The sequence below is a fragment of the Magnolia sinica genome, chromosome 18, assembly GCF_029962835.1.
Source record: "Magnolia sinica isolate HGM2019 chromosome 18, MsV1, whole genome shotgun sequence".
In the NCBI taxonomy this organism is placed as follows: domain Eukaryota; kingdom Viridiplantae; phylum Streptophyta; class Magnoliopsida; order Magnoliales; family Magnoliaceae; genus Magnolia; species Magnolia sinica.
Window position 1 is genome coordinate 43,041,160 of NC_080590.1, and position 24,728 is coordinate 43,065,887.

Below are 24,728 nucleotides of genomic sequence, written 5' to 3' on the forward strand. Positions count from 1 at the left end.
GTATTTTTTCTTGAAACTCTAGTAGATAGATGCAAGCATGGAATTCTTCACATCAACAACGATTCCTATTTTCTGCGACACGGCTATGTTTTTTTAGTTCCCATCAATCAGGAAGCTTTCCTGCTCACTTTCATATGCGTGATTCAACTAATTTCTTCACGTGGCATACGTGGAGGAGATCAAAACCATTCATTTGGTATTTCCAATAGCGAGTAGCCCATGGTCTGAAAATGGCGATGTTTGGGCGATTCTAGACCTTTGACTGGTGGCATAAAAATCATTACTTAAAGACAAAAGTCAGCTATGGCTCCTATTCAGTGAGAAAAGTTCTGTTTTTTAGATTAATTAAGATTAGTCCAATCAAACCATTTTTTTTTTTTTTTTTATATTGTTCAGAGGCCTTCGACTGGTGGCATAAAAATCATTACTTAAAGACAAAAGTCAGCTATGGCTCCTATCCAGTGAGAAAAGTTCTGTTTTTTAGATTAATTAAGATTAGTCCAATCAAACCATTTTTTAGATTAATTAAGATTGGTTTTTTTTTTTTTTGACGCACACCACATGGTTACTCAAACCCATGATCTCAATGTGCCATACAGTGGAATGTGTCACATAGACGATCTTTTAACTCATGTAGTATTACCGAAAGTTAATCTCAAGTGCAAAAGAATTCCTGAGCTGCAGTCCTTGTGACATGTCTAGTTTCTTTTTTTAAGAGGCATATAAACACAAACCAATATGATCTATAACTGCCCACTTTGTGCCAAACCATAAAAAGGTTTCCTTCACGAAGGCATGACAACCAAGTAACCAATCACTCACTAACCTTCAGACGGTGCTGATCTTGTATGACTTGTTTAGCCCAAGATCTAATTACATCAGGGACGCACTATGAAATCCAAAGGCAAGGCTTCTGGCCTGGAAGCATGTTGCCTGGAAGATGACTGGCCAGACTTTGGTTCCCTACATCATTGTAAATTAATCAGTGTGATATACACACATCAAGGTATGCTCAAGTAAGCATATTCTGCAATGCTATCAACTTACTGGGAAAATTCCACTAAATCAAGATCATAATCTCTTGATTCCAATCCTGCAGCTTTTCTACGGGCCTTCAGGAAAGTACCCACCAGAGGCAAGCAAAATTAGAAACAAAGAAAACAAGTACAATCTATGCTTGCCCAAGTATTCGTTCGGCGATTTGAAAAGAAACAGAAACAGAAAAGATACAGAAATAGAATTGCCAGGAACAGAAGTTGAAAAGATTGTCCTAGAACTTCATTTTAATTTCCTCAATCCAGCTACAAAAACAGATCGCCCATATGAAACTAGTCCTAGAACTTCGTTTTAAAATATTACAATAAAGAAGACAAATGCAGTCTGATAAAATTGGCCTTCGCTGACGCCATCCCTGCACATACACAGAGAGCATATGTCAGCCTATTGGTGAAAATTGAGGTAGTTGTTCAATATGGAAAGGAAATGTCAATAAGTACTTGTAGAATATGATTTGTTGAGGTTTCTGCCCAGTAGCCCGATGGAAAGAAATCAGAAGCTCCCTGGATTTAAAAGAACAATGAGTGATATTAAAATCCCCCCTCTTTATTTTAATCAACTATATTAAAGAGATCTTGTTTAAGATGACCATGTGTAAAACCGCACAAGATCACATCGATCATAAATAATATATCTGTCTATTTATTTAAAAGCTCAAAAGAAAATAAGAGACAATACTTGATCATGTCACCCATAATGGTGGCCCGTACAGGAACTTGCCAGACTTTAAAAAGATCTTTGATCAGCTCCTGGCGGTGAGCTTGTGCAAAAACCAATCCATCATACTTTGTAACCAACCCACTTAGAAGTTTGAATTGTACAACCCACTCCTAAATATAGAGCAAATATAAACATTTTTTCTGAATGATAAAATACAAAGTTATTGGTCAAGTTCATGGAAACTTGAAAGAACTTTGAATTGTGATCTTCAAATGTGATTAGAATGCGACCACCAAAACATTACTAAGCTAGAATTTTCTTTGAAAGGAACAGAACTTTTATTCAAAGGTGCTGAGATAGCACACAAAAAATACAACCCACTCAGAAAACAAGATTGCAATCCTTTAATGAATCAATCCACAAAGAAACCCTCTCAGCAAGATGCCAATGTGAAAGAACTAATTGTTTGCAATTATGCAGCAATAGCTCATCAAGTGCTTCAGAAATTCCCCCAGTCTCCACAATCAAGAATCTGATCTTATTAAAAGAATTTGGAGTATCATATTCATGGAAAAAATGATAGTTTATGCATGTCTGGAAGCTGGTTTTCATGTAAACTATTCTCATAAACTGCAAAAGCAGGGTAGATATTACAATGAACAAGTACAAGAAAATATTGGACAAGAATAAGAGATCTACTTGATATAGTAGCATGAATATATCATAATCCTCTATTCAAGTAAATGTTGTATGGACTATGGACTAAGAAATCTAGTTCATATTTCCTGCACCAAGGCTCTTAAAAAAAAAAAAAAAAAAAAAAAAACTGAATAAGTATACATCATAATCCCGTGCATAAACATGAATGCAGCCTCGAAACTGTTCTTAAGGAATGACATCAAATGGTGACTAGGGGCATCTAGGATTCATAAGAGAAGGCCATCAAATGATTTTTAAAATTTTTTTTTTTTAATTATGTTTGGGGGGAATTTTAGAGTTAATATCTCTTGCAGAATGAGTAATTTTTAGTTTGTTGATACACTAGGTTTTATGAGAAACCCAAGGAAAGTCTAAAACACTATTTTAATTTTGCTGGGTTTTCACTCTTTAGTTAAAAGCCAGTTTTCAATCTTAGACTGGGCATGCCCCTGCTATTTGGGAGTAAAGTCGCATGCCTGTGCCTGTGCCTGTGAGGCTTGCTCAGTTCACATAAGTACAACTCTCCCATCTACATGTCAGTGCAATATAGGACAGAAATGCAAGATCAGAGCAGTCCATCAGGTGGGATGCTCTTTAGCTGGTTTGGGCTAAAACCAAGCCGGTCCACTCATCCAGTGGGACAAACTATGTGAAACAATCAACAGCTAGAAAACATTGTTTTAGCTGTCCATTTGTTACATATAGTCCACCTGATGAGTGGACCCAACCTACCTGATTTTTGGAACACAATATCTAGACAATGTGGCCCATGTGATGGAATGCTCAGATCTTGCACCTGTGTGCCATGTTGTCACATGCACTAACTTGCAAGCTGCTCGAGAAACATTGGTTTTAGGGTCTTTAGAAGCATACCTATTAATATGAATGTGGAGAATGGAAAAGTTGTAAGCATGAAAAGATCATGAAGCACAGACCAATCTTTAGTGATTAAATAGTCCATCTCATCAACAAACACCAACTTATTCTAGGAACAAAATTGTTGAATTGACACAAAGTTAACACCAATAAAATCAGCAAATAAGCAGAAAAATGACCCAAAACACACAGCAATATTGCAAGCAGCAACAGAGTAAAGCCTGCTTAAGGGCGCAGTTAACAAATGTTCTAAGAATATTTGGGAGAAATTAAGAGCTTGTAAGCTCTAAGGAAGCACATGTGCAAGAGAAAGTTTCTCACATCATCTTTCCCTTTTTCTTTTGAGAGAACAAGTTCTGCAAGTGTTGAAGAGGCAAGCAAGTTCCATTTATCTTCTTTCAAAAGTGGCATCTTTCAAATATCTGCCAAGGAAAATCAGAGCATTAGAATGTACAATTTTTAAGTTTATATAATCCTTAGAAGCCTTAGTATGGTACCTTGCTGAAAATGTCAGAAGTGGCCGTAAGCAAACTACAATTTATAGCTAATACATCCGGCGGTTGCAATCCCATCTGAATGAGAACAATGCAGAAACAAAATTTACTTACAGGTAAAAAAAAAAAAAAAACCATTGATGCACAAAATAAAAGAATTGAGAGAAGCGGTTCATTACTGACAAGAGAATTTAGTTACACTTGTTAGCAAAATGATTTCTTTTGAATGTTTCACATTGGTGATGCTTATTGGAGATGCATAGTAGCATAAAAAAAACACAACAGTGTGAAATTGGCCATTCTGCCTTACCTGTGGTAGGGAACGGCATGCAATGGTTATGGTATTACTAAGATACAGCTCACAAGTTCAAAATGCAGCTTGGATGCCAAAAACACAAATCTAAATGGGTTTTTTGCATTCTTATAGCTGGCTTTATATCCAATAATTTTACTGTCTCAATGGCTTAATTGAACGTCCTCCACATTGTATCCTTTCAAAATTCAGAACTAGCAAGATAAGGCCCGAAACAGACTACTCTACAAAGTCTATAACCAAAAAAAAAGAACCAGAAGCAAGATTCCATGTTTTAAGATGGTTAAATGGGAAAAAAAAAAATAGATAAGTGCCCATCACAATTTATGACATTCAAGTACAACGAAAATGACTTCCTATCCACCAAATCGATCAAAACATCCTGGTGTGAATCAGCCTCACCTCATTGATCTGGTCCAGAATTTTCTTAGACTGAGCGACCAAACCTACTTCACAGAGTGATGATCAAAGGAGACTGATAACAGATCGAGTCATTATTCTATCTTTGCAATCTTTGACAATATAACGATCATATTATTTGCAGTCTACATGCAGTGGTGTTGAACTCACCTCTTCCTGTCATAATCTGTCATGCCAAGAATGGTCACATTTTTTTCTTCTTCAACTGGTCTGTTTTAATTTTCCACAACCCATCTGCACAGTTAAAAAAGTGGTGGTGGAAGCAGTTATCTACAGGTGAACAGCTTGGACTCAGACTATTGAGGAAAGATGTACCAATGATGCTCTACAGGCAGGTTCTCCTTAATCTTTTCAAGCTTCTTGAGGATTCCTATGAAGGAAGGCCTCTGGTTCATATCAGCAGTCCAGCATTGCTCTTATAGAGAATGCTTGTGTATTGTGTATGTGGTTAGTGGCCCCTTTTAGAGTAAGTGCATGTGCACACTTCCCTCTTCTCCTGCGGTGTACCATATGCTTTATTATGATAAAATATTATGTGTTAGGGCAAGCAAGCCTAATAACACATCTCTCCCAAACTCTCCTTCTTCTTCTCTCTCAATATTCTCCTCTCTTCTTCACATTATTATTATCAAATCATTCTCTACTGCTCTGTCAACTCTTGCAGTTCGGGGAGGTATCCTTTGGCACAAAAAATAGGCCTGTGTCCTTCTGCAGCAATCTTTGTGGGTTCATGAAGTTCAACTTTTAAATGATCAGCATTGGAGTAGACTAAAAGCACATTCCTCGGTTTTAGGTCTCAGTGAATTATAATATTTGGATTAATCAAAACTTTGGTTTTGAATGTTATGAGATGTGAATTGTAAAATAGAACCTGTCTGATGCGATGAGGAAAGGACATAGGAGAAAAAACTGATGAACTAAATCATGTACTGTTTTGACAAAGAAGCTACATGTTAGGACTCTTCAATCATGCTTTCAGTGTTTCACATGGAAATTAACTTAAACATTGTACGTTCTAATGCTCTGATATAACCATAAACCATAAGAGTGAAAAGGGTGTGCATGGGGCAGATGTAGTATAGCATGTAGTTATTATCAAGGACAATGCAGCAAAATGCCATGAAGAAATTAAGCCCCCACATCATCTATATATGATGAGGGATCCTCTGCCAACAAAAAATAGAGATATCCCATTCAAAATCCAAGCAAAACAAATTCACTAGGAGTCATGTAACATTTCAAAAATTGAAAACTAATGAGTAGATCAAGAAAATCCAAACATTTCTAAAGGCAAAGTGAAGACTGGGCCATAGCAAAGAGACTGGAGTACCCTCAAGCATATGCAGAGCAAAATAGCTGAAAACACTGGCCTCTATTCACAATAACACGAGACACTGAAAGACAATTATAGCTTATTGGAAGTCAGGCATGAACGTAGTGGAACAATAACTAGGAGCAAATTGTGGCAAAAAGTTGTCAAAGAGACAATGGAGCATCATGGCATAAAAATTAAGTTGTGCCACTTGGTTTCACCAGTGTTCGAAACATTTGTATTGCATTATGTGTTGCACCCTTGGGATACGGATACGTATCGGTTAATGCATGGGATATATCGGTTGTATCGCGTGATGTAGTTGTATCGCCTAATGTATCGTTATTGTTGGAAACATGGGGAAGCATGGGGAAATTGGTCGAATTTTTCAATGAAACTTCACTGATTATTAAAAAAGACATCAATACACTGATAAATCAAAGTATATCCAAAGTTTATTCATATAATTTATAAATGTAAGAAGATGTGTGGAAACACAAGTAATACATTCAAAGGCAATAGACGAATTACTAGATCAAGTTACATACATGTTTGATTTTATGTTTGGACATAAAGATTGCAATTGATTTGCGAGAAATTGGGAAATTTTGATTTTTTTTTTTTTCAATTTTCCACAGTTCGGTCCATCTCCTTCAAATCTCAAAATCGAAACTCCCAATCCATGATTTTTCATGAAAAACATGAAAAATCATGAATTTGTAATAATTTGACACTGATTTAACATGATTTACAAAAAGAAAGATCAAAGATCGAAAATGCTCACCGGATCAAACATGTGGGATATAACCAACTACTCGTGTGTTTCGTATCGCACCGGTGGGATATAAGATATATCGTGGGATATATCGGCCGATATCTTCGATATTTAAAACAATCGGTATCAATCAAAATTTACCAACATGGCCATAAATGTTCCACAACATTTTATTTGACACATTTCTAAAATGCTTATAGGGATGACCGTCAATCACCTTGACAAAGAGTGAACATTTACCAGGTACCCTTAGGCACCATTCAATGGACCATGATATATTACTTGAAAGAAGAAAACAACCTGTGACTTTATGAGGGTTTATCTAATTCCAATTGAGATCATTCTGCAATGATTGTCACCATAATCTTTGTCACGAAAAATTTGATGATCCCCTCATTAAGATTCAACCAGGATCCTTGGGCTGCGAACACCAAACAATATGAAACAAAGGATCTCGAACTGATTGGTTCCTACATACTTTTCACTATAGGTGACAGTTTAGCATAAATATAATGCTTGTATGGTCACTTAGTGATAACCCAAAATGCAGTCACTGAAAATTCATGTGTTCATAAAAGGTCAGTTAATACGGAAGTCTATAAAAGTGCACCAAGATACTTAGATTAGACAAATAACACTCCAAAAAGAAAGAGAGAGAAAGAGAGAGAGAGAGAGAGAGAGAGAGAGAGATAAGAAGATCAAAATCCAAGGCATGGAATCCAACCTATTAGAGGAGACATGACATCCATAACCAACATTTCCTGGTGTCATCGCCTGCTCACCAGGGGTACCAGGTAGATATGATGCAGAATTTGGTGCCATGCAGAGAAGGAGAATTCTATTTTCTTCTATTTTCGGCTTCAAATAACAAGGAAATGGAAATGCATTGCAGATTCCTCTGGAAATGGCAGGATGAAAACCCAAATCTCGGCAAAGAACAGAGAAAATGGAGTTGTTGGAGAGAAGGGCGACAGAGAGAGACAAAGCGAGAAAGAGATCGAACCTGCAGAGAGGAGCCTCGAATTCCTTCAATTTCAAGGAGGAGCAATTTACAAAGCAGCTGCAAGCATAAGGAAATGTTGTGAGAATATTGTGTATATGAGTTTTCATGGGTTATCATTAGTTGTAATATACTATGTATGGAGAAGCTCTAAATAAGCTTCCTTGTATAGTCATGTAGAATGGTTATTTAAACCCACCTTTGGGTTGAAGCAATACAGAAAATACTCAAGGAAAATTCTCTAAATTCTTGGGTTGACATGGTATCAGAGCCACACATCTAAACCCATCATCCAGCTGTAGTAGCTCTCTACCATTCACGTTCTGTAGGTCCCATCTCTTCCAATAGCGGCCATCGTCGTTGTGCATTCTCCAAATCCGACGCTCGATCAGATCCCGAAATCTGATCTCGATCTCCATTTCCCAACCCTCTTCTTTAAGCAACAACCAGCACCAGCGACACCTCTAGACGTGAACATCCGTCTTTTCGGCCTCTCTTCTCCTCCAGACACCTCCTTTTCCGTACCATATCCGGCTAATTTGAAGGCGCAGTTCGGGCCTTTTTTTTTTCCCCTGGCAAAGATCTACTCGTTTTCAACGAATTTCCGTCCAAAATCAGATCATCTAATGTAGTTTTTGGTCTTCTCTAAATGGGATTGTGCTTCCCGTCATAGATCTGTCATCTTCCGACAATATTCCAGCGAAAATTAGATCCTTTGTGCATATTTCCAGCCAATTTCGCCAGAGATTGCATTTTCCTACACAAATCCTGCCGCCGCAAATTGCATTCTCTTGCCGTTTCGACAGAACTATTCATCTCCCGACGACAATAACTTCAACAGATCTCCATCTGTTTCATTCCATTTTCCGACATGCCGCTTCCGGCCTGATTCGACGAATCCCCCAATAGATTATTCTCCATCGACGACAGTAGCACTACCTCTACATCACCAAAATTCAGTGATACATTTCTTCTTCGTGGTTAATTTTTTATGACATCCATGAATCCCTCCAATAAGATCGAAACTATCTATGTTAGGTTGGATGGGAAAATTTTTTCCCTGTGGTAGTTTCAATTCAAGCATTTTCTAGCAGAAAAGAACCTTTACGGCTATGTGGATGGTTCTATGGGCAAACCAAATGATGAAAAAGAACTCCTACCTTGGACCACCAATAATTCAAAGGTGGTCACATGGATCCTTAACAGTGTTGAGAGCAACATTGCAATTAACCTCACATCGTTCGAGAATGCATCCAAAATATGGGTTTACTTGAAAATGTGTTATCAACAATCAAATCACGCCTATCGCTATCAAGTACAGTATGACCTGTCAAAATTAGAATAAGGAGCTTTGAGTATACAAGATTTTATTCTAAACTTACCTCCCTTTGGCATGAGATTCAACTTATGGATCTAATTATTCCTGCTATGGTGGTAGAGACAGTGAAGATACTTTGCGACACAAGTAAATTGATGCAATTTCTATATAAACTTCGTCCGGAGTTTGAACCAACCAGAGTCGCTTTGATGAATCGGCCTTCCATCTCTTGAGGCAACTATCTGATTTGATGGCAGAAGAGACATTTGAAGACCCTTGCTTCCATGAGAGAGGTTGTTCCTGATGCTGCCCTCATTACTTGCAATTTTTCAGGGAAGTTGTGAAACATGTCGAAAGTTACATGTTTTGAGTGTAATGGATTTGGTCATGTGGCTATTCGTTGTCTTAACAAGAAAGTAAATCTAAAATCATCTGGACCAAGTACTCTGTTTTGTCAATATTGCAAACAAGAAGGACATGAAATAGCTAATTTCCTGACTCACCCTCCTCTACCCCTTCACTACCAACAACGTAGATGTTCATTTCTGGCTTCCTCTCCTGAGAAGCCCGACTCATCATCTATGGCCCTATCGGTGCTGCCTAATCTACTTTCCCCAAAACAAATTCAGCAAATCCATCAAACGATGGGTTCTTCAAGTTCGATAGGTAATATTGATCCTAAAAACCTCTGGTATATTGACTCGGGGGCATCTAATCATATAACTGTTGACCTTTCTTGTCTAACGATTGTGTCCCCTATAGAGGAGTGGGTTCCATCTACACTGCGGATGGGAACCATTTACCTATCTCTCATATCGGTTCCTTGAAAGTCTCACCTTTATCATCTTGCAATTTCTTCCTTTGCAAAGTGTTTTATGTTTTTAAATTATCTGCCAACTTGATTTCAGTTGCTCAACTAGTGGAAAATAATTGTTTGGTTTTGTTTTCTTGGTCTGATTGTTTCATACAGGATTTGGAAACAGGGAAGCTGATTGGGAATGACCATAAGAGAGGAAGGTTGTTTACTTTGGAGTTTGATCTCGGAGTTGTCTCATCGCGTTGTTTTTTTCTTCCATCTTCTCATGATATTTCTTTTACTAATAAATGCTGGAAACTTTGGCGTAGTCGTTTAGGGCATCCAAATTCTAAAAACATGCTTTTCTTATTAAGATTTGGTCTTTTGAATGATGAAATAAATATTAGTCCCATTTCCATTGATATGAACTGTGTTAGTTGCAAAGTGTGTAAATCTACTACATTGCCCTTTTCATTAACTCTCGTACTCAAAATCTGTTTGATCTCATTCATACTGATGTTTGGGGTCCATCCCCCATCATGGCTCCTAGTGGTTCATTGTATTACATCATCTTTACGGATGACTTTTCAAGGCACACTTGGATTTATTTCATGAAGCACAAATCTGAAACATTCTCATGTTACAGACAATTTTTATCATATGTGGAGACCCTATTTGCAAAGAAAATTAAAGTTCTTCGGTTTGACTCTGGGGGAGAGTACATCTTCCGAGTTTAAGACTTTTTTAAGTTCAAATGGTACTATACATCAATGAACGTGTCCTCACACACCGGAGCAGAATGGAGTAGCGGAACGAAAGAATCGGCACATTATTGAGGCAGCAAACACCATGATGGAATATGCACGTGTCCCAAAATTTCTTTGGGCTGAAACAAAATCAACAATTGTGTATTTGATCAATCGATTACCTTCCAGTGTTTTGGCCAACCGAAAAACTCTCGCGTTTTTCCTTCATGATAAAGATCCAGATTATAGCCGGTTAAGAGTGTTCGGATGCATTGCTTTTGTTCATCTTCCAGAATGAGAATGTGATAAACTAAGTCCCGGGGCAACTAAATGTGTATTTCTTGGATATAGGGAACATCAGAAAGGGTATCGTTGTTATGGTCTATGTGCTCATCATGTTCGTGTGTCTAGACATGTCACATTCTTTAAAAATTTGCTATACTATAAATTTGTCCATGCATCTCCATTAGTTACCGTTGTTCCATCTTCCATTTCTCATATGTCATCTTTTGAAGAAAATCGTTCTATGCTTCCTTCTTCCTCTCCTCCTTTGCAGGTCTACCAACGCCGTGTGAAGCCTATCTCTTTTGGGTCCTCTCCCACAGCTGTTCCTGCTTCCGATCAGGTGTCCTCTTATACTATAGTGCAGGTAATTGTCCCACCTTCCAATGAGATCCAATTACATTGTTCTAGTCATCCATTTGTTCCTCCCTGTCGATTAAATCTTTTTGCCTCTTATCATGTCTTGTTTTCTGGATTAGATTCTTTGGTTATCCCTACTTATTCTCAGTTATATACACAACCGTGTTGGGTAAAGGCCATGGATGATGAGATTCAGGCTCTCGAAGATAATGCTACTTGGACGCTTGTTCCATTACCTGAGGGGAAGCAAGTGATAGGCAGCAAATGGGTATATACTGTGAAATTAAAGTTTGATGGGAGCTTAGATCGATACAAAGCTCGGCTAGTGGCTCAGGGCTATAAACAAGAGTACGGAGTTGATTATGATGAGATATTCGCTTTAGTGGAAAAAATGAAAACGGTCCGTTCCTTGATTGCTATAAGTTCTTCTAAAGGTTGGCAACTCAGTCAACTCGATGTCAAGAATGCTTTCCTCCATGGGAATCTCAATGAAGAAGTTTACTTGAAGCAACATCCCGGTTATAAGTCTAAGGAATAAGGATCCGCGCTTAGTTTGCAAGCTATCTAAAGCTTTATATGGGCTCAAACAAGCATCAAGAGCATGATATTCTCATCACACACAGTGACGTTCAAGGAATTGCCGATCTCATATTATTACTTCACTCCTCATTTCATATGAAGGACATGGGGCCATTAACATAGTTTTTGGGTCTTGAAATTTCTCGTAATACTTAATGTTATCTCATGAGTCAACGAAAGTATACCCGTGATTTAATCAAGCTAGCGAACCTTATAGATAATAATACCTATGAGACTCCTATGGAATTAAATGTCAAGTATGGGAAAGATGATGGAGACTTCTCAGATGTTACATCCTATAGGCAGCTAATAGGGAGCTTAGTCTATCTCACTATGTCTCATCCTGATATCTCATATGCAGTTCATGTTGTTAGCCAGTTTGTTGAGGCATCTTGTAAATTGCATATGACGGTAGTTCGTCACATTATTCGATACCTTTGAGGTACTCTCGATCAGACGCTTCTCTTTCCATCATCGCACGATCTACAATTATCTGCTAACTCTAATGCAGATTGGGTAGGATGTCCCATTTCACGACGGTCCACTACTGGCTATTGTGTTTTCTTGGGACAATTATTGGTTAGCTGGAAGTATAAAAAGCAAATCACGGTATCTAGATCCAACACATAAGCCGAATACAATGCAATGGCAGAAGCATGTAGTGAAATTACTTGGTTCCGGGGATTGTTAACAGATCTTGGGATTCATTTGTCTTTGACAACTCCATTATATGCTGACAACCTCAGTTCCATTCAGTCGGCTTCTAATCTAGTATTTCACGAGCGCACTAAACACATTGAAGTTGACTGTCACTTTTTGAGAGAAAAATACACAGCTGGAATCATTTCTCTTCCTCATGTGACATCAGAGCTACAACTTGTTGATTTATGTACCAAAACTATGACCTCATCCCGTCATAGGTTTCTTCGTGGCAAACTGATGTTGGTTCATTATCCCACATCAGTTTGAGGGGGTGTGTGAGAATATTGTGTATATGAGTTGTCATGGGTTATCACTAGTTGTAATATAATATGTATGGAGAAGCTCTAAATAAACTTCCTTGTATAATCTTGTAGAATGGTTATTTAAACCCACCTTTGGGTTGAAGCAATATAGAAAATACTCGAGGAAAATTCTCCAAATTCTTGGGTTGACAAATGCAATTTTGAGCAGGTGGGTATTGAAGAAAATGTGATTTTGAGAAGATGGGTGTGAGAAAAGAATCGATTTTTGTACAGATTTCGATGTTTTGGGAGAAATCGAAGAGGAGGTGGGAAGGGGGATTCAAGAGGCGTTTTGAGGGACAGCTTTACAGTTTTTTTTTAGAGAGAGAGAGAGAGAGAGAGAGAGAGAGAGAGAGAGAACTCAAGGCTGTTTTTTGGGAGACTTTTACTGGTGGTTTTGGTGACCACCGGCTTTGTGACCGCTTGTAAATACTTTTGTCGGTGGTCGTTCCCTACATTAGGGGTGGCCACACGGAAGCGCCAGGGATTCAAATTTTACATCGGCGGTTTATGTTGGCTGCCGGTAAAAATGCGCCGATAATTCTTATATATTCTTTTAGTATCAACAGAAAGTTTATATATCCCAATTCCCATCTACTTTATATGCCTTCCCTTGAAACTTTTCATTCTTTTTTTAAAAAATAAAAAATAAAAAATTATAAAACAACTTGTGTACACTCTGTTACTACTTTTATGCCAGCTCCATCCGGCAAGTGATGAGACACTAAATTTTTTCTAAGATCTGAGACATACAGAACATCCTTCAGGGTTAGTTCTTGACCATCCTTTAGGGTTAGTTCTTGACCAAAAGTGAACTTTAGGTGACAGTTTCTTTTCCAGCGACTTTGGCAGTTGCAAAACTAGCCATATGGATGACTTGGTAATGTTGGGATGGTTCGTTGGTTTTGAATCAGGCTCAATCTGATATACTATGCCTCATTGCTCTTGAGTCAAGCCACCAGCCTTCATTCACTTCGATAGCACATGTCTCTATAATCATAACCACCAGTTGTTCCTCCTCATTATCTTTATTAGCTTCTACCGCATTAGCTTCAACATTCCCTTTGTAGTGTCTACAATTCCTAGCATAGTGGCCCAAAATACCGCACACAAAACAACCTAATTTAGCTTTGATTTTCTTGAATTTTTTATGTGATTTTTTGGGATCATAATTAGACTTTATGTTAGATTTATATGCTTCTTAGGATTTGACTTTTCGTCTCAACATAATGGAACTTAGAGCGGCTATCTTCCTTATGGTCTGAGAGACGAGCCTCCTCTTCTATACAAATGTCCACTATCAACCTTTCCATTGTGAGTTCATCAGTTTTATGTCTAAGGTCCTTTTTTAATTCCTTTCATAAGGGAGGTAGTTTGTCTATGAAAGAGGCTACCAAATATTGTTTATTAACTTTGATTCCCTCTTATGAGTTGGATTTCTTCAGTTTGAGTCACTACGGATTTACCATATAGCATTATATAGCGGTTAAAACAACTAATCACATATTTTTTAGATTCAATCTCTTCAGTGTGATATTTTTCTTTTTGTTAGGGCATTCGAGAGTTATATAAATGATTTAAAATTACAATAGAAGTCAAACATATGATTTGTCATACAACTTAGAATATGATCATTGCATAACTCATCATCTTCTTTCCACTCATTAAATATCTAATTAGGATAAGGTTTAATCATATGGGTATCTGACTCCTCCTTAAGAATATAAATGAGTTTTTCTTTACGAAGAAGGAATTCAATCTTTTTTTTCCCACCTTTTGAAATTAGATCTGTCAAACATAATAATAATTACAGAAGATTGGGAGTGACATTTTGTAGATGCCATTATCCTCTTCCAATAAATACAGTTGTGCCAAATTGTATTGAATTCTAATATAACTAAACAATACATTTATTTATCAAAATATTAAAACACTATATCAAATGGTTTAGCAAATGAATCTAAAATTGATCCAAATTAGATACTAATTCAGTAGAATTTATGTAAAATAAATTAAACAGTAGTACATCAATTTAGCACAAATGATTAATAATCTATTTGATAGACAAATCTAAAGATAGCACAGATGATTGATAATCTATTTAGCAAATAGATTTAACAGCAACACAAATGATTGATAATATATTGAGCAAACAAATAAAGATTATGAGACATCTTAATTAAATTAGACAGATCTAAATTAAGAAGATAGATATGAATTAAGGGACAACGTTGAATTAACAGACGTATCTAAATTAAGGAACATATCTGAATTAATAGACAGATCTAAATTAATGAACATATCTAAATTAATAGACAAATCTAAATTAATTAATCAACTCTGAAATAATTAAACAAATCTAAAAAAAATAAACATATCTGAATTAAATAGAACTATCTTAAAAATAAAATTTAAAATTCACGCGGTAATTATATCCCGGGTATGTGAGAGTTATCTCTATTATGCAAAGATAATTTAATTAATAGATCACTAAAAGGATTCATCTTTAGATTGTTATTCCGCTGCTAAAAAAGAATCAGCAATAATATAATTTGTAAAATTCCAGTAGCAGCGGATACGAAATGATAAAAAGAAATAACCATAATAATAATAAATTTAAGAACGAGTGCACCTGATGTTGAGAAAGAAAATAGTAGAAAAGGAGAGAGAAAAATGATGAACTCAGCAGAAGCCTATAACCAGGTTGCTCTCCTGAGGATGATTCACACATATCTCGAACCAAATGAACGACACAAATGCCTTGCTACGACTGCCTTTGGAATACAACCGCTGATGGATGAAAATCGCCGACTCCACCACCACAATGGTTGATGCTCAATATACCAATAAAATAATAATTAAAAATTATATACTGCTGAAAGAAAATGGAGGATCAAAGTTTTTTTTTTTTGTTGTTGTATGTGAAAATAGAAAAAAGAGAGTGACAGAGAGATGCTTTTGTTTTCTCCTTCGATGAAAGTTAAGTTTTTCAAAAGAAAGTTTATATAAGAAACTTCGCAGACACGTGGCATAGAGGTGGAAGCCAGCATGTGCCAATGGTCACACCACCGTTGTTATAACATGCGACGTGGAATTGAGTTTTTGCGCAAGACTCAATCAAAGAAAAAATTAGAAAAAACAAAATTGATCATGCAGAGAAGCTCGAGCCCAAAGCGCGGCAAGCGCGCACATGTGGTATTCGAGGTAACCATACTAAAGAACCAATACAAAAGCTATTCACATGAGACTATATATGAATGAGCCAATACAAAAGCTATTCACATGAGACTATATATAAATGAGCTAATACAAAAGCTATTCACAAGAAACTATATATAAAGTTGCCAATACAAAAGCTATTCACATAAGCTATATATTTAAAGGGGTAAAACTCCATCTCAAAGTTCCAATGTGGGACTATTAGCAAAGGCAATTTTTCAAAAGAGTTTCAAAGACTCTTTTCTCTCTTTTATTTTTAAAAACAAAACCAAACCATCACGCCTTGTGTTGGTGCATAATGAGTTTATGCGACACCTATAACCTCGGTACAAGCTGCTGAGTTTATGCGATCGGAATAAGTGGTCAGAAATGTCGTTCCTAAATAGAGAAACCAAGGTATAACTGGGGGGCAATCTTTCCTTGGAAATCCATCGTATCATAGAAAACAAATCCAGGTAGATTTGGAATCACCACCAATAGCTGAACCGCACCATCTTGATTTTGACTAAATCATACAATTGGTCCAAAAAATAGCAAGCTAAGTTCTCGACCGTACTATTACCCCAATCTACCATAAGCCTTATTCGAAGTGGATTGACTGACAATTTCCACCACCGCGACTGAATTTGTTGTTTTTAGACCAAGGCATTCGAGTGCGACCAAAATGGCCGAAATTGATGTTTTTTAACCAAGACGGCCAAATGTGACCACAAAACTGAATTTGATGTTTTTTTTATCAAGATGGGCAAGTACGAATAAGATGGCAGAATTTAATGTTTTTCAACCAAAATGACCAAATTTGCCGTTTTTCGACGTTTTTCAATGAAGACAGACGAATTCAACCAAGACAGGCAAATTCAACCGAGATGGCCGAATTTTCTGTTTTTCGACCCAGATGGCTGAGTTCGAACAAGACGACCGACTTTGATATTTTTCAATCAAAACGAACAAAATTAGGGTGTGTTTGGACGGGCAACTTAAGATGGAGTAGGGTGGAGTAGGTGGGATTGGGTTGTCGAATCCCATTCCGTCCGTATGCAGGTCTATTTGGGCGGCGAGGGATTGAAGACGGCATACAAATTTCGCTGGATTCGGTCGTCTTTCTGTGGGATTGCAAAATCCCGTGCTGGAGAACTCGCTGGATTAGGATCCCTTCATAGGGTTTGCATGTGGCGGGAGAGATGCTAGATGAAGGGTTTTTTTTTTTTTTTTTTTTTTTTTGGCGCAAAGAAAACGGCAAGGATGACAACGACGGCCGTAACAAAGATCCAGATATTTCCACAGCCTATGGGAGGAGATGGCGCGAATCTTGGGTTTTGATGAATCCATGGATGGCAGATGATCTATATTCGGAGAACGGGCATTCAATTGTTGTATCAAAGAGGCGGATCGTTGGGAGAATTATTTACTGTTTGACAAAGATCGAGGAAGGGAAGAAGGGAGAGGAGAGCCGATCGGAGGAGAGGGTTTTTTTTTTTAAAAGAAAAAAATTAATTTTCTTTTTTCCCTTTTCATGTTTTCTCCCTGTGGCTCCGTTCTCTCACCATTTCTGATCAGATGGTGCAGAAATCTATCCCTTTCATCTTCTTTGAGAGCTCATTTTATGCTAATTGAGCAAAAATGAGGTGAATCTAAAACTCAAGTAGGCCGTACGAGAGGAAACAATGAGGATCCACTTAGAACCGTTGAAAATTTCCTGTAACCATAAAAGCTTTGTGTCAGGCTAATTTTTTCATATTTTAATTTCACCAGTGGTAATGACCCTATAAACGGTTTGGATGTCATCTAAACCGAATCTGCCCACCTTTGGCATGCAATCCCACGCCCGTCCAAACACAATCACTGAGCTGCCGCCCCGTCCAAACACGCCACTAGCTGGCCGCTGGATGTAGCAATCCAGTGGGATTGCATGTAATCCACTGATGCAATCTTGAAAGCCGTATAATCCATCCTAATACAATCCAATACCATCCATGCCGCCCGTCCAAACAGGCCCCTAATGTTTTTGCCCAACCAAGTTGTCACATTTACTGCACGAAATGACAAATCAACATCACTCACACTTTTCAACCAAAGGTGTACTTAAAAACAAACCAAGTCCAGAGGTGCGCCCCTTTTAACCTTTTAACATTTATGGTCAACCAACTTTTCAACAAATCAAACGTGTGGTGCACCTGTTAACCTTTCAACATTTCGGTCCTTACTCTTGCTCCGGTGGTGGTGGTAGACTCTCAGGGCGTGTTTGGCCGGACCGATCCCATGGGATTTGGTGGGATGGGATCAATTTTAAGGTAATGATGATGGTGTCAGATCCCACTACCGGGTGTGTGTGCGTGTATGAAAAAAATGCAAAAAAAAAGTCCATGGAGGCGGATTGCGTCCTTCCCCCGCCCGTAGTGACCACTCAAAGCTCCTGGCCGTTTCCTGGAGATGGGCCGGGGTAGGACGCAATCCGCGTCCTACGTCACAATGGGACCCAATTAATGAGTCCCGCTGGTTAGAACTGCGAACCGTCCATCACAACACAGTGCAACAACTTCCACATTCTATTCATTCATGATCACTCGACACAAACAGACTAAAGAAAAAACAGGGGAAACAGAAAAGAAAACAGAAAGACAGAGAACTAAAAGGAAATGCGACTGCCCGTCTCTTCCGCTCAAGCGATGTTGACCTCAATGGTCTTGGGCTTCTTGGGTTCCGGAGGTGGCAGCTTCTCCACTGTCACAGTCAGCACCCCATCCTGACACACGGCCGAGATTGCATCCGTATTCGCGTTCTCCGGCAGAGAGAACTTCCTCATGAACTTGCCAACCCTCCTTTCCATCCTCACGTACTTAGCTTCCTTGTCCTCCTCCCTCTTCCGCTCGCCGCTGATGACAAGCACGTTGTCGTCCTCGACCTGGACCTTGATATCCCCCGATTTGATGCCCGGCATATCCACCACGAACACGTACTTCGTTGGGTACTCCTTGATATCCGCAGGGGTTGAGGCCATGGCCTTTGCATCGCGGACGTAGGTGCGTGTGGGGCCCTCTTCGTCTTGGAGGATTTGTTGGTCCAGCAGCATGTGATGGAGGGCTGACAGGAAGGGGTTTTCAAGGCCCACCATTCTCACGTCCATTTCTCTCCTCTTTCTTGAAATGTTTCGGTGGTTTGAAGTAGTGAATTTATTTAATGCTCGCGCTAATGGGAAAGAGCAGGGGTTGGGGGGTTTTATAGGAAGAGAGGGGATGGAATGAAGGGTGTTTCTGGGAGGTTCCAGATCTTTCCGTTCATGTTTGCTTTTGAGGTTCCAGAACTTTCCCGTTCGTGTTTGCTTCATGTATATATATTTTTTTACAAGCGTCTGGAAAGCGATCCAACCTTTTAAATTACTAAAATACCCTTCCCTTAAGCATTTCGAGGAGCCCGGATTAGGTGAGACGTCGGCCTCACCCAAGACGTTGCGGCCATTACCGTGGACCACCTTGATGTATGTTTTTTGTATGAACACTGCTCTTCCGGTTTTTCAGATCATTTTAGGGAATTATCTTAAAAATGAAGCAGATCCAATTTTTAGGTAGACCATACCGTAAGAGACCGTAGTGATTGACCGTCCTACCATTAAAAACTACTTGCACCTTAGCAGCTCCCTCATGTTTATTTACCTCGGTGAGCCCTAATGAAAGGAAAAAACAATTATCAATGACAAATCAATATTATTTTTCAGGATATAATTTATCTAATAATTGATATGTTTCCTATTTTTTTAGATAATATAATGAAATGATCTGAAAATCCCATGGACAGTGTGGATGCATCATACAGATATCAAGGTGGGTCCCACTGTAACCCCACAGTAAGGGTGGCACTATCTTGGGTGAGGCGGTCTCACTTAATCCACTCTTGAATTAGATTTGCACCGACACAACATGATGGGATGAGAGCCTCAGCTAATCTGCTGTCAATTTAGAGTCCGTACTTCTACAATACGGACAGGAGATAGGACGTGATGAGATGAGATTATGTTTAAACTGTCGCATATGTATGTATAACATTGAACCCATGCCTTTCAAACTGACATTGAACCCATAACTTTCAAACTGATGTTTTCCTTGTGTTTATTTGCCATCCAACCTGTTGATAAGTTCAGGTAAACCTGATTAAAGGGAAAAAAACAAATATCAGCTTGATCGAAAACTTTTGTGACCCACTAAATGTTTTTAATTATTAATCACCATTCTTTCTTATGGTATGGTCCACCTCAGATTTGCTTCTGTTTCATTTTTGAGATCACGCCCTAAATGATCTACCAAAATAGATGGACAAAGTGGATATACAGTACAAGCTGGCCTCATAGCAAGGGCTGCACCATCTTGGATAGGTCTAAAAATGAGATAGATCCAACCTCTCCCGAACCATATAGAGACACCAATTTCAACTTTTTTTTTAATTTTTTGTAAGCATCCCACACACTCGCGGTGCCGTGGGATTTCACCACCTATGGATACTCAAATCCTTGACCAGGTGTTGAAACTCATGAGTCTACCACTGGAGCAAGAGTAAAGATCCAACACAAATTTCAGCTTGATTCAAAACTTTTGTGCCCTTAAGAAGTTTTTAATGGTGGGCATTCAATTACTACTATTTCCTTATGATTCGTCTAAGATTTGGATCTGCCTAATTCTCGTAATAATAACTTTAAATGAGTTGGCGAAATGCATGGACGACAAGGATACAATACATGTAACATTGTGGGGCCTACAACAAGTTGATGCTGGAAAAAGCTCTATGGACCCCACCATGATTAGGACCCCACCATGATTTGTCTTATCGACGTCGTCCATTCATTTTTCCATATTATTTTATGGTATGAGCCCAAAAAATGAGGTAGATCTAACTCTTAGGAGGACCATACCACAAGAAACAGTAGAGCTTGAACACCCACTATTAAAAACTTTATAGTGCCTGCTGTAATGTTTATTTGCCATCCAACCTATTGATTAGGTCATAAAAGCCCCTAATGAAGGAACAATATAAATATCAGTTTGATCCAAAACTTGTGGCCCCCAAAAAGTTTTGGATGGTGGGCATTCAATCACCACTATTTCCTATGGTGTGGTCTACTTGAAATCTGGATCCGTCTTATTTTTTCGCCTCGTTGCATAAAATGATCTAGAAAAATAGATGGACTACATGGATAAAGCACATACATCATGGTGGGGCCCACGGAGCTTTTTCCAGCACTGACCAATAGTGAGCTCGATACTAAAGGGGTCACTACCGAATCTAGATGGGGTGGGATGATGTTAGGGTGTCATTATTGGGAGTCCCTCCTCATGTGGACGTGGGACCCACATGTGTGGGCTTAAGTAGTCTTTTTATCCACATGACCCTATCGGGGGCATTTTAGTCTTTTGGCTAAGCAAAGTAAATGGAGAAAAGTGACTTTTTTTTTTTAATCGGAGCGACTTCTAGTAATATTTGAGAATTTCCTTTCTTAGATAAAAAAAGGAAAAGGAAGAGAAAATTGGGTTTTGTAGAAAAAAGAAGATTAAGTGTCTTCTACCACCGAAATCTTCACATATATGTTCATGAGGCTTCATCCACAATGTCGGTTTCTTCGATTGTCTTCTCTAATAGTTGTGTTGAGGGTTTATACTGTTGGAGGATCATGGAAGCATACAGAGATGAACCAAGTCTAATTACAAACAAATCGAATTTAACGTGGAAAAATCCTGTCAGGAAAAAATAAAAATAAAAATACGGCACAAAGCAATAATAATGCACTATGAAAGTAGAAATTACAAGAAATGGAGAGAATATCGAATTCGAACAAGCCTCAAATATCCCCTTACAAGCCCTTGAAAACCCTGAGAATGAATTAGAAAGCTTTGAGAGATACCATAATCCTGATTACACCCATATTTATAACATTTAGAAGAATCACAATCGGAATAGGAAAAAAATGTTGCAGATACATAACATTGTGTAACTCTGCGCGATAGTTCGATGGAACCTTCGATGAGACTTCGATGGTGTCGACAGATTGTCAATGACATCGAACCTCTTTAATGTCATTGAACTAACACCAAAACGGTCTGGTGATAAATCATAGATTTTTCTTGATGTCACTTCCATGGGACTTGGATGTCATCAAACAACCTTCGATGGCATTGAACCCCACTTGATAGCATCAAGCAGGACAACCAAAGTATCTAGCAACCAACATGTGAAATTCTGAATTTTTACGATGGCATCGAAGTTTGCTCAATAGCATTGAGTCTGTCATCGACATACCTGTTGATTTACCGATTTAAGACATCAATCAACATGTACAATTCCTAGTTAGTGAGAGAACTCTTTTCTTTTATTATTACTTGTAATTCATCTTTGAGTGATGTATTTGGATATCCAAGAGATGTTATTCTCTTAATGATTGTAATTCTATTATCTTTAACATAGTAGATTTGTGTCAGTCTAGGTCTCATGGTTTTTTCCTTCACATTAGAGGGTTTTCCATGTAAAAAGTCTCTTACACGTTACATGTTTGATGATTTAATTGCTTATATTGGAAGTGATTATCATCCTCTAAATATTATATATTATTAATCACATTGGTTTGCACATGAGGGAAAAGGTATGTGGTTTCCCAACAACTGGTATCAGAGCTCCGAGTTGGTTCAAATTATTTTGTATGTGAAACATGGAAGCAAGCACAGGTTGGATGGTTAATATGGATAGAAAGATCTGGATGATTTGAAAAGCCAAAATGAAAGATTTAATTGTATTGTAAGGACTTGTACTCACCCATTAAAGGTGTTGGGGTAAAAACTGAAAGATATAATCGATGATGAGTGGGAGAAACTAGACCAGAAAGACGTTAGGTTTATTTGATAATGGTTGGATGATAGTGTCTTTTCCTCCTGTGTCTACAGAAACTTTGGCACACTCACTTTGGAAGAATTTGGAAGGGTTTTATGAGAAAAAGACCACGGGCAACAAGACTTTCTTGATTAGGAAGCTTGTAAATTTGAAATATAAAGAAAGAAGTTGTGGAGCATTTGAATGAAATTCAAAGTAATTGAATCAACTCTCTTCTATGAAGATAATACTAGATGATGAGTTGCAAACTTTATTACTTCTTAGTTCTTTGCTGGAAAGTTAGGAGACACTAGTGTCACTTAGTAAGTCCGCTTCAAATGAAGTTGTTACAATGAGTCAAGTAACAAGTAGTTTATTAAATGTTGAAACAAGACGGAAATTATTGGGTTATTCTAAGTATAAGCGGAGAAGCAAAAGGAGAATACCTCATTACCGTGAAAAGTCAAGAGGCAAATCCAAATCAAGAAAGGATGTTAACTGCTATAATTGCGGCAAGTTGGGTTGTCATGTCCCAAAATTCGGGTATAGAGTATGCGCCCTCAAACCCGAATTCATGTTTGTAACTTATACCCATAGTATACTTAACTTCATCGGTTAAATGGTTTGATCAGAGGTGGGGATTTGCGTTCATTTTAACATCTACCCAAATTCATCAATTTTCATTCACATATACATAACACTTATCAACATTCAACTATGCACATATAGATCTTCACAATTATTCAAATAACATCATTCATTGATTATAGCAACTAACTAAAAATACATTCATTTCGGTATTAAAATGGCTCAATCAAATGAAACCAAATCAAGTTCTCAAAAATCCAATAATCAATGCCACTATGCGATATACGATAATAAACTATCCTAAAAAATTAAATCAACTGTCTGAAATGTTCTAATGTTGCTAATTTATCTTCGGACAAGTACGATCACGTTTCACGTGGGTTGTGTTCATGTTCCACTACCTAGTTCGGTTCCTAAGCAACTTCATCAACTGTATCTCCATCTGTACGGTTTTTCCATCAATGAAAATGTAAGTTGGTTAGGCTTAGTGAGATAACCCAATATAGTTCATGTATATAAGAATTAAAATAGGACAAAACATGGAATGCATAATACTATAGATGCACATGATGTATAAATGCATCAGATGGGTAGACGTCCATCTGCTTTGGTTGGAAATCGTCAACCCGTATCCACCGATTGGGTAGGCTTCCACCTGACGTCGATAGGCATGGTCATGGCCCACATTTAGTAACGATTATATAAGATCAATGTTATTCCAAGGAGGTCTCCCAAGATCGACAAATGAAAGGTGCGTATCCGATAAATGATGTATGATCATAGTTATTCATGAATATTTGTCCTTTTAGGAATGTACACGTGTGAATTCCTCTTAGTGATTATCAAAATTCTAAAATTAGATGTGAGAGCATAGGCTAACATGTGACATATATTAACATTAGTTAAATCGACAAAATAGTAAATCGAAAGATCAACACATAAACTAATTCACACCAATCCTAATAAGTCAACCACACATCCAATTCTATTTCGATGACCCCATGTTAGGATTACTTACCTGAGTCTAAAAGTGTAGAATCCTCAAGATGATCAGACTAGTTTGAATTCAGAAATCCTAGCAATCGTATCTACAACATTATTACTGATCTAGTTATTACACATTGGGGCCCACCTTTGATTAAACATCCTAGTTGGCTAACCACTACTCAACAAACCCTACATGATCAAATAATTAAAATTTTCATATATAATATGTTCATTAAATTCAACTATCAAAATTTAAATTTCAGAAAATTCTGTCCAGATAGCTATCGATTGAAGATATTTTGATCGATCGAACTTTGAATCAAGAAAATTCTGATTAAGGCAGATAGGCCATGTGACCAAAATTGGCACTTTCGATCACTCGTTCGAAGATTGATTGG

The 24,728-nt window shown here is 37.9% G+C and overlaps 2 protein-coding genes across 6 annotated transcripts in view; both read right to left on the bottom strand.

The window, feature by feature from the left end:
• Positions 1–538: 538 nt before the first annotated feature.
• The window catches only part of LOC131234028 (protein argonaute 1A-like), a 52,731-nt gene continuing 28,541 nt past the window's right edge, over positions 539–24,728 (bottom strand). Inside the window, exons 1-7 of one of the 5 annotated variants that reach the window (XR_009165465.1) lie at positions 7,805–13,311; positions 7,330–7,665; positions 3,789–3,863; positions 3,613–3,713; positions 1,497–1,559; positions 1,048–1,411; positions 539–963 (exon numbers count right to left, since the gene is read on the bottom strand). Coding sequence is in view for 1 of the 5 variants with exons in the window: in XM_058230983.1 (XP_058086966.1) it covers positions 1,348–1,411; positions 1,497–1,559; positions 1,735–1,886; positions 3,613–3,702 (369 nt within the window). In the remaining 4 variants the exon portion in view is untranslated. The other 4 variants (XR_009165464.1, XR_009165463.1, XM_058230983.1 and 1 more) reach the window with 4 other exon arrangements.
• LOC131234025 (17.3 kDa class II heat shock protein-like) lies at positions 18,568–19,172 on the bottom strand. The gene has a single exon (XM_058230981.1). It carries the CDS (start codon positions 19,031–19,033, stop codon positions 18,569–18,571), a length of 465 nt encoding a protein of 154 aa, XP_058086964.1. The 5' UTR covers positions 19,034–19,172; the 3' UTR covers position 18,568.

What these genes read in the sequence shown, in the direction of transcription:
- LOC131234025 (XM_058230981.1), bottom strand. Translation starts at nt 19,033, where the DNA reads ATGGACGTGAGAATGGTGGGCCTTGAAAACCCCTTCCTGTCAGCCCTC.